This window comes from Gossypium hirsutum, chromosome D13 (assembly GCF_007990345.1).
Source record: "Gossypium hirsutum isolate 1008001.06 chromosome D13, Gossypium_hirsutum_v2.1, whole genome shotgun sequence".
Classification (NCBI taxonomy): Eukaryota; Viridiplantae; Streptophyta; class Magnoliopsida; order Malvales; family Malvaceae; genus Gossypium; species Gossypium hirsutum.
The window spans coordinates 19,939,133-19,950,689 of NC_053449.1; the positions used below are offsets into that span (position 1 = coordinate 19,939,133).

Genomic DNA, 11,557 nt, shown 5'->3' on the forward strand with positions numbered 1-11,557 from the left:
CCAAACCAGGTAAATTTTTTTCGTAAAACAAGGCTCAAGTATTGATACCACCACTAATGTATCGATACTATAGCTTAGGTATCACCCCAAGTATCAATGCTTTACTCAAAGAATCTATATTTTGGTCTAAGTATCTATACGTTCTTCAACGTGTCGATACTTTACCCTTGGTATCGATACCAAAATGTCATTCAATGATTTCTTTTCAGTTTGGGTTAATTTGCCCAATTAGTCCTTCACCTTTTGTCTATTTAGCGTTGTTTGCTTAACCGTTTAAAACTATATCAATTCACCTATCTTCTTTGCATTTTTAATCTCTCATTCCATATTTCTAACATCTAACTCATATCCATGTATAATATATCATATAAATTAAATTTTTTAATATTTATAATTAAATTCAAATTAAATAAAAATATTAATTATAAAAAGAAAATGAAATAGTTTCTTTTTATCCAAACCCGAGCAAGCCAAGCTGGTGACGACCTGGCCTAAAAACTTGGAAGAGTATTGCCATCATTCTTTTTCATGTTTAATCCTCTCTTTTAATCTGATCTTCTACTTTCTTCCAAGGCATTTTTGTTTAGAAATGCCAATTGTGGTCACTATACGTTTCGTGTAGGGTCTTTTTTGGGTTACAATTGTTGAACAACTCAAATGCTATTCATTGCTTAAATATGGGCTTTTCTCCCCACAGTGGAACAACTCGAATCATCACCAAACATAAAAATCTGGTGACCGGTTGGCTTAGGATCAATCTCTTTGGAAACTCTATATATCTACATTACAACAACAGGAAGTTTTAGAAATCAATGATGGGTTCTCCTATGTTAAGATTGCGTTCCACTGTCCAAGGCAGGTCAAAGAGTTTGGCTGTGATGAACTTGAAAATCTTGTTCACATTGATGTTGTATGTAGCACTTGAAAAGAACACCGTCGCATTCAGAGCCTTGGCATATGCTCTTGCCTGTCATTGCCGTATAAATAAGAACCCAGTTAAGAAAATATTCTTAAGAGACAATAACGAACTTTATTGAGCATTGCAATCAGGACAACAAATCAAGGGTATAAACATATTCCAACTACAACTAAGAGAAAGACTCATTTCATATGTAGGGATTGTTGGTGTGCTTGAAATCTATGTTACTCGCCCCTAAAGTACTTGTATTCGATATTTGTTTTCTAACATAAGGATATGATTATGAGGTATGATACTCCAAGGTAAAAGTATCATGGAAGCCCCTGTACTAAGAGTTAGATTGCCCCTTTACTCAAAAAATAAGTAAATCAATCTCTGTACATTTAAATCAAAGAGAAAATTGATCCTTTCAGTTCAAATTTTAATCATTTATACTGTTAAAAACTGGCGTAGTTGACAGGCATAGCTGACGGAATAACCAGACAAGTGCACATAGCATTGCACATGTACCTCATGTCAAGATACAAAGACCAGTTTTTAACCATAAAAATGGATAAAATTTTTAACTAGAGGACTAATTTGTTCTTTGATACTAATTTGCTCATTTTTTTAGTAGAGGGGCCAAATTCAATCCGAATCCTAATATAAGGGCCTCCATGGTACTTATACCAGTATGCCGAATATCTTAACACTTGCAATAAAATTTAGATGACAGGATTTGGTGAAGGGTGAGAGACAACAATCTCCATAAAAAGGGGTGTTTTCGTCCCTTGATTTACTTCATTTGTTCTCCAATTTTAATTATAAAACATTGATTTGGTTGTTTTGAAAATTGTCCAAAGCAAGTGGAATATGTTTTTGGACATTTTGGCTAATGATTCAAAGGTTCAACAAGAACTGTGTAAAAGTTTACCTGACTAGCAATTGTCCACTGCAGATCTATGGGAAGTTGAATGAAATCATCGAATTTGGTTCCTATCATAATCAGTATTGCTGTCTGCACAATCGAAGTTTTTCATAAGAATGAGACATTTCGTCAAACATATAGTGACAGATCTTGAAACCTAGAACAGAAGCAATGAAAGTGAATACCTGATTCCATTTCCTGGCTTCTTGATACCAACTTATTACACTGCAACAACAGAATAAAGACCCCCATTTGAATTAGAATATTACCCACAATTTGAAGTGGCAGGGGCAGCCATTAAGCAATATTACAATAATTCATTCTCATTGTCGACTGAAATGGAGATATAGGAATGGATAATATGAGTACAGAGATATAGGAATGGATAATATGAGTACAGACTTGTTTAAAGTACACCTGCTTGTTAGATCAAACATGAAAAGGATTGCTACAGAGTCTTTGCAAGCCAGGGGAAGATGATCCTGAAATTTCTCAACCCCTGTTTTTCAATCGGAAAAGAAAATGAATAGATTGCTGATGCCATGAAAGCAAAAGTAAAAGGGAAAACATGAAATTTTTTGAAAGAAAAGAAATGGATTACCATCAACTTCCCAGATGCTGTAATAAATTCTTGCTCCACTCACAAAAAATGTTTTATCCATCAAATTCAACCCTTTCTCTTGACTGTCTTCTTGTTCATCATCATTCTCATCTCCAATGTATTTCATCTTCAAAAACCACGGCAAAATATGCATTTGAATAGGGTATTCAATTAAATTCTTTAAGTAAAAATAGATTAAGGTAATGGGGCTAACCAGAAAACTAGTTTTTCCAATTTGAGAATCACCCAAGAGACTGATCTTCAATGGAACCAAATCCGAGTCCTTATGATCATGGCGGCCATGGTGACAAACAGGAGGAGGACGTACGGAGGCGGAAGGCGGTGGATGCACGGAGGAGGAGGTGGAGGATAACATTCGATACCGAGTCTTAATGGGCTTCCCTAGGGAGCACATGAGGAAGCGGTCCCAAAAGCAACGAATGCAGCGTCGCAAAATCAAAACGCGACGCTGAAATCTGCGTCTAAGGTTGAGTTTAACCATTTTGGGGCAAAATTGGGTCATGATGATGATGACGATGATGGTGATGATAATGATCTGTCTTCAAACAGAAACAAATAAATTTGTGTCGATGAAAAACAATAATAAAAAAGAAGGCTGGCTGGATAAATCTTTTTTAAAATTATTTTGGATATTTTTGGGACGTGAGCCTTTAAATTTCAGTTACGACGAGACTTTTTAGCTACGAAAACGACTAGTTTAACGGGACAGTTGACCGTGTTGTGGACAATAATTTTCGGTTCTAGTCCAAATTGCCGGCTAGGGTTATTTCTGTAACTTTTTTATTATTTTATGCCGAAACACCCTACAACCTTCATCCCCCCCTTCAAATTTTGGAGCTTTCACTTTTCACGTTTTTGTCATAGTAACTCTCCTTTTCCCCCTTACTAAAGCCATTCCTTTGTTACTTGGGCAGACTGATACCCTGCTTTTTGTTTTTTTATTACTACATGTATTGAGATAAATAAAGTTATACCATTTACGGATTATCATACTAACATCGTTAACAAATTAACATTTTATTCAATATTTTCATTAAAAAAAAGTAATTTGACTCTTTTTGAAGATGAATGGCTAGATTTAGCTCCAAAAAAGACTAAAAGTCAAGTTGATAAAAATATAAACATTAATGGTTAAATTTGATATAAAGGTTTATAGGTACGAGATCACTATCCTTCATAGTTGTCCAATCTCAATTCAACTTTAAATATATTTCTCAAATTTTGCTTAAGCCCGTCCACTTTTACAAATGACCAACTTAAATGTATTTAAGTTCAACCATTTTTTAAATATAATTATTTTATTTAATATTTAATAATCATATATATTATATCTTTCTTATTAAATTTTTTTAATATAATTCTTCAAACTCTGAAGAATAATATTTGTGCTAAATAAATCTGAACCAGGTTTTCAAAAATAAACAATTTAACATGTTTTTTAAATATTATATTAGAGCATAAGATATTAGTTTTCATATACATTTGTAAATATGAAATGATTTACATGATTATTTATTTATTTATAATAAGGTAGGCTGTATTCTTAGATATGAAAATGCAATGGTAGAAATGGGCCCATGGAAAGCATGATAAAGTTTGTTTAATTGAATGAAAGAGGACACTTGTCCTTGAAACGTGGATGCAAATAAATCTAATAAATAATTGAACCACGTATGTAGATAATAATAGGGTTGAGCCCAGATTTTTGTTTAGGGGTTGAGGTTATTGTTAACTTTTATATTCAGAATTTTTGGAGATAAAAAGCATTGTTGTATTTCAAAATTATTGATTTTCATTCTGGGATGCCAAATTTTATTATTTTATGTTAAGATGTCCAACCTCAAGTTCACAAAAATAATTCAAAATTGTAAGAAAAGAACCTAGATTTGTAAACTTTCATAATAATAAATAATATACATATATTTGTCCCGAGACAGGTCTAATCGTAGAAAGACTTGAGCATGAATTTGATGAGTGGACTCAACATCTTACACATCATTATCCCCTTTCTTTATTTGTAATAATGAAACCAACAGTGGTCGGTCGGTGTCAAAATATCTTTGGTTGGTAATAACTGTCGGGGATATTTAATTATTCTTAAAATATTAACTCTTCTGTTAGCAATATTTTATTATCAAGTGAATTCTTTCAAATAGTTATTAGATATATAGTTTTATGTCATATATATTTTTTCTATTTATAAATATAGACCATAAATCATTTCTATTAATCAATAAAAATACATACTTTTTTTTATCCTCCTACTTCTTCTTATACGTTTTCTCATATTCCACCTCTATTTTTTAACTATTTCTTTATTTTTATTTTACAATATATTTTGAGTTTCTTTTTCACAAATCCTCTTCTAAGCTAAAGAAAGAAAGAAAGAAAAATAAAAACTTTCTTTCTTATAACCTCCCCAAGGATCAAACCTAGGATCCTTTGGAGGAAACCCAATGCTTAGACTTCAAATTTTAGATTTTGTATGTAAATAAAATCAATGAAAGCAATCTCAGCTGTGCTTCAAAAAGGAAATTTAAATCCAATTGGAATCAACCCAATGTCTTACCACCTTATTCCTCTTTCCTTGATCGTTTAACTAACCTCATATTTTTAATGATGTACACTAAGATACCTATAAACCCAAAACAGTTTTCTACTGCATATAAGAAAAGAAAACCAAAATTGTCGAGAAAAAACTCGAAATTGTGCTGAGATTATTATATTTGTGATTAATTATGATTAGTTTTGTTATATTTATATGTTGTTAAGGATATTGAAAATTTTAATTTCAGAATGGATCATGGTTTTTATTCATGATATTTGAATATCATTGTATAAGTATGGGTAAAGTTTAGATTTGGTAAGCAACTTTTATATTTCGAACATATATTTTTTTCAATTAAGGTATGGCTATTACTAATTTTTATTTGACATAAATATCGCGGTATTTGATTTCTACCTCTCTAGGTTATTTTTTTATGTAAATGACATAATTGTTTATTAGATATGTTTGCTATTAACATGCTATATATTACATTTTGATAACTTATTTTTGTAGAATGAATTCCTCTTTGCTTAGGCTTAGTTTGGATGGGCGATGCGCTTACCTCTAATGAGGTTAAAAATAGCGATGGCAGTAAGATTAGTTACTGTAGTGATGTAATTGGATAATATAGTAGTGAGATCAAAAACAATGGTGGGGGTGTGTGTTTAGATTCAAACACAGTTGTAGCGGTAAGATGAGAATAAAATTTCACATCCCAAAATTCGTTCTAGTGGTTTCGGGTTAGCAGATAGAGTATTCGATTTGGATCCCTAAATTATTTTCGAAAAGTGAGGGCCTAAAATTAGGTTTGGGAATTTAAAGTTAAGTGACCAAAAATTATTTTCCTTAAAACAATTTTTAAAATAAAATCGGATTTAAAAAAGATTTAAGAAAAAAAGGTTTTTAATTGAAAGGGGTCTAACTTGTAAAAGGGACAAACTTGAAAGTTTCCCAAATGCAATTGCACCAAGTTTTAAAAATAAGTTCTTCTATTCAACTATAAAAACCCCTTCCCATGTTTTTTCCTCCTTCATCCTTCTTATTTGAATTTTTTCCAAACATAAAATTATACTTATTTCTCTCCAAACAATAAAACCTTTTCGATTTTCTCACCTCCCAAACACTAGATTTTCTCTCAATTTTAAAGAAAACACTCAAATTCTTCCTCAATTTCCTCATCCTTCTCCAAAAGTTTTTCGAGCAATTAAAGCTTCAACTCAAATTTCTTCTTCAATCAAGGTTAGACTTTGATTCTTGATGATATTTTTATGTATGTTGCTTTTACAAATCAAGATTTTCTTACTTATAATGAGATTTCTATGGATCTAAAGTTTTAAGTCAAAAATGAGCTTGAAAATAGTGAAATTCAGATTTCTAAGTTGAATCACTGTTTCTAAATGATTTCATCTTATTTTGATATGATTAAAATGTTTTTAAACTCAAATTTAACATATCATTAAAGGATTTTAGAGAATTGATGAATTTCCCTCTTGAATGCTTACATGTGATGATTTTTTCGGAAAAATTGAATTATAAGTTTTCATGCATCTAAAGTGGTTTAGATCTACTAAAAAATGATTAATAAGCTGTTTAGGATTAGGTTTAAACAATAGAAATCAGAATCGATTAAGGAAACTAATATTTCGACAAATCTAGTCAAATTTTTGGTTAAGAGGGGAGTGGATGGATATGCATTTTTGTTGATGTTTGGATGTGTTCATGGTTGTTAATGACCATGTTACATTGTGTTCAATATGTCTGTAAAGTTTCGGATCCATCGGAGTCCTCTACGAGTAATGCGAAAGGAAATGAAAAGCTCGTTTAAGCTTTGACACCCCTAACCTGTATTCGTCACCGAAATAGGGTTACGGAGCATTACCATAGTTTTCATTTCAAAACGAACAAAAATTATAAGCATTCTAATTCATATCATTATTCATATCAAAACCAATCCATAACATGCATAATGTCCCTTATACGAGCCCTCGAGGCCCTAAAAAAACATTAGAAACAAGTCGGGACTAAATCAGAAACTTGAAGAATTTTTCAAAAAACAATGAAAATTTTCAAAACTGTAGAGGTCACACGGCCAAGAGACATGCCAGTGTCTCAGGCTGTCTGGGCATTCGAAGTAGGGACACACGGCCGTGTCCGAGCCCGTGTAACTCACTGACTTGGGTCATACGGTCAAGCCACACGCCCGTGGGCCATGCCGTGTACCCTTCGAAATGACCTCACACGCCTGTGTGCCAGGCCGTGTGCTAAGCCGTGTAACCGTCTGACTTGTAACCCTTTAAAAGCTACAAGGGACACACGGCCATGTCATCAGGTTGTGTGTCAGACACGGCTGAGACACACGCTTATGTTTCAGCGCATGTGGACAAAAAATAGGTCATTTCCAAGCCATTTTTCTCACCCATTCATACATGTATCTACAATCACTTTTACACAATTAAACAAGCCATCAAAATGCATCAAAACCATGCATAATCAAGTAAACACCAAAAATGATAAATTTACATACAACCAATATGCCCAAAGACACCTTAATGACAATGTATAAACATATATAACAATGTGCATCTTTTGGCCAAAAATGATCACTTTGATCACATACTAAATTTACATTCGCAAATACCAAATTTACCATTTAGCAAATAGCATCATAACTCATATATGTCAACTACATTTCCATACCAAAATGACAATATCCACTTCCATCATCTAAGCATCTATGAACTATAAATTCAACCATTATAAGGCCACATACACATAACAACATATTCAAACATTCAAGATACCAAATTCACAAGCCAAAACACCTTGGCTAAAACACATGGCTACTTTAATAACTAAAATACCTATACATGCCATTATAACCAAACTTAGAAACATCCAAAAGTAGCGATATAGCCGATGGATAGTATGATATAACTCCGACAAGCTTCCAACTCGATCGAGCTTCTGATTCACTATAAACACGAAAAATTACATAGAGGAAGCATAAATGCTTAGTAAGTTCGTATAATGTTAAACACAACTTACTATTTCAACACATATTAAGTAATTTAAACATGGCATAATCCAACCACAACTTGGCCAAAGCCTAAGCATATACACCAAACATGTTAGCCATTTAATTATATAACATAGGCAATATAATCATGGATAAGCACAAAATTTAATCATGTATCATATGCATATATCATCCATTTCACTCTCGATATACCATGTATCACCATTTCAATGAAATTCACATATGTCCATGTCTTAGTTCGTATCGAAACCTTACCATTTCCTTTCCAAATAATGCCCGTTGAACCAATTATAATACCATTGGATGCTCGGGATAGTTCGCACATAGTGTGCTAAATCATATAATTGCAATCCGTCAATTCCTGTACATGTATGCTCACACGAGCTGTGAATCAGAATGCTCACACGAGTTGTGAAAATAGGCCTACTCACATGAGTTGTAGGTCGGAACGTAACTACACAATGCTGCTCACATGATCTGTGGAGTATCCGCAACACATGACGGACCTTAGCCATTGGTAGGACGTTTAAGACCAGCACTCGAATCATGTAAACCCTAATGACATGTCATTCGTATCTTACGAATTCCTAAGGTTCAAACGAGGCTCAGTAGTCGACGTAACATCGTTGGATATGCAATCGGTATATATATATGGCAATTCACAATACATGTATAATTCAATTAAAATATATAAACACAATTTAATTACACGAACTTACCTCGACGATTAATTGTAGATACGGAGGCGACTAATCCGAAATTTTATCTTTGCCAAGATCTAAAGCCGTACTAGGTTTGTCTTGATCTAAACGAATAAATTCATCTCAATTCAATATTTACTTTATTAAATTTAATCCAAATTCATATTTTATCAAAATTATAATTATTCCCCTATACTTTTGATTTTTTTTTCAATTTAGTCCCTAACTCATAAAAATAGAAATTCATGCAATTTTCTTATAACCCATTATAGCCGAATATCATATAAGTCCCTAGCAAGCCTTATATTTCATTTATTTCACCATTTCACCATGTAAAATTTTCTAATTTTCAATTTAATCTCTATTTGACAATTTCATCAAATATGATTTATCAAAAGTTGTTTATCTATCAACAACTAACCATATTCTTCCATAAATCATCAAAACTCATACACATTCATTCATGGAAAACCTTAATAGTTTAATAGTTACACAAATTAGTCCCCGGGTTAGCAAGATTAAGCTACAACGGTCCTGGGACTAAAATACATACCATGCACTTAGAAATAAGCTAGCCGAATATTGAAGCTTTTCCAATAGAATAAAAGAGATGACAACTTTGTTTTGTTATATTTAATTTATCATTTATTTACTAAATTAATATTATAACCTTTAAAAACATTAAAAATTTCACTAATGTCAAGCCATGTACATCTACTATCTCCATTAATGGTCTAATTACCATATAAGGACTCATACTTTAAGGTTCTATATCTATTTAATACCTTTAGCTACTAGAACTCAACTTTTGCACTATACACGATTTTGTCCTTTTTATATGGTACTACTATCATGTTGTAGACAATAAAATAATAATAAAACAAATATTTCAACGTCAGATTTATGGTCCCAAAACTATTGTTTCGATTTCACTGAAAACAAGCTATTACAACTCTCCCCCTAGAGGAATTTTCGTCCCCAAAAATCTTACCAGAAAAGAGGTTCGGATATTGATTTCTCATAGCTTCCTCGGGTTCCTAAGTGGCTTCCTCTATCCCATGTCGTTGCCAAAGAACATTTACTAAAGTTATGCTCTTATTTCTCAATTGTTTAACCTCTCAAGCCAAAATTATGATTGGTTCCTCGCTGTACGACATATTACCCTAAATCTCAACATCCTTAGGTGAGACAATATGTGAAGGGTCAGATCAGTAACGTCGTGACATAGATATGTAAAACACATTATGAATCTTTTCTAACTCTAACGACAAAGCCAATCGATACGCTACTGGTCCAATTCTTTCAATAATTGCGTACCTCAAGCTTCATGTAACTTTTTCTAAAATCGTGATGTAAATCGCGGATCTCTATCCAAAATAATAGAAACCGACACCCCGTATAATCTGATGATCTCAGAAACGTATAAATCAACTAATATCTATAGGGAGTAATCTGTACATACCAGAATAAAATGTGCAGACTTTATCAAACGATCAATGACAACCCAAATTGTATCTTTCTTTCTCATAGATAGAGGTAAACCCGATACGAAGTCCATTGTAACTCGACTGGCTGTAATAATCCAGAAGGTACCTAATGTTAAACTTTAACTTGCTGACATACTAAACATATTGATACAAAGTCAGAAATCTCACGTTTCATTCCCGGCCACCAGTACATTTATTTCAAATCACTGTACATCTTATTACTTCCCAGATGAACAGACAAGCTACCACTATGAGCTTCGTGCAAGATTTTTTAAATGAGCTCTGGATTCTTCAGTATACAAATCCTGCCTCTAAATAATAAGTAATCATCAGATCTAATATGAAATTCAGAATCAGAAGTTGACTCACTCTATTCCCGTTTAGCTTGTAACTCGTCATCACACTTCTGAGCTTTACAGATCTGCTATAAAAACATCAGTTTAGCTTTTAACTCGGTTAAGAGTGAACCATCACCATATAATGTTAGTCGTGTATTCATTGCTCACAAATCAAATAAATACTTTCTACTCAGAGCATCAGCAACTACATTCGCTTTACCCGGATGATAATCAATGATTAAATCATAATCTTTCAATAGTTCGAGCCACCTATGCCGTCTCAGATTCAAATCTTTCTGTGACATCAGATACTTCAAAATTTTATGATCGTTAAATATATGACACTTTTCGCCATATAAATGGTGTCACCAAATTTTCAATGTAAACACAATAGCTGCCAATTCTAAGTCATGTGTCAGATATTTCTTTTTGTGCGAACTGTCTAGAAGCATAAGCTATTACTTTGCCTTCTTGCATCAAAACACAGCCTAAACCATTCAAAGATGCATCACTAAAAATCACAAATGCTTTACCCGATTTAGGTGAACTAATATTGGTGCCTTAGTCAACAGTGGTTTCAATTGATTAAAACTTTGTTGACATTTCTCTGACCATTCAAATTTCACATCTTTTTGTAGTAGTTGCATCATCAGTGTCGCAATCATCGAGAATCCTTTGACAAACCTTCTGTAATAACCGGTTAATCCCAGAAAACTTTTAACTTCATATACGTTTCTCGGTGGTTTCTAGTCAACAACTACTAAAATTTTACTCGGATAAACTCTGATGCCTTGGGTTGATACTCTATGTCCTAGAAAATCGACTTCTTGGATCCAAAACTCATATTTTCTAAATTTAGTAAACAGTTGTTTATCACGTAGAGTTTGCAACACAATTCTCAAATGCTCGGTATGCTCAAACTCGTCTCGTGAATAAATCAAAGTGTCTTTAATGAATACCACAATGAATTTGTCTAAATACAGTCTGAAGATTCTGTT

The 11,557-nt window shown here is 32.8% G+C and overlaps 1 protein-coding gene across 2 annotated transcripts; it reads right to left on the reverse strand.

Annotated features, from left to right (window-relative positions):
• Positions 1 to 641: 641 nt before the first annotated feature.
• LOC107918422 (septum-promoting GTP-binding protein 1) lies at positions 642 to 3,076 on the reverse strand. Of its 2 annotated transcripts, none has more exons than XM_016847984.2 (6): positions 2,642 to 3,076; positions 2,428 to 2,554; positions 2,244 to 2,325; positions 2,012 to 2,051; positions 1,833 to 1,916; positions 642 to 967 (listed from the first exon to the last, which is right to left on the reverse strand). In XM_016847984.2, the coding sequence occupies exons 1-6, from the start codon at positions 2,948 to 2,950 to the stop codon at positions 803 to 805; spliced, it is 807 nt and encodes a 268-aa protein (XP_016703473.2). In that variant the 5' UTR covers positions 2,951 to 3,076; the 3' UTR covers positions 642 to 802. The 2 variants fall into 2 exon arrangements, with proteins under 2 accessions (XP_016703473.2, XP_016703472.2); XM_016847983.2 differs by having other exon boundaries at positions 2,229 to 2,325.
• Between the last annotated feature and the right edge of the window lie 8,481 nt (positions 3,077 to 11,557).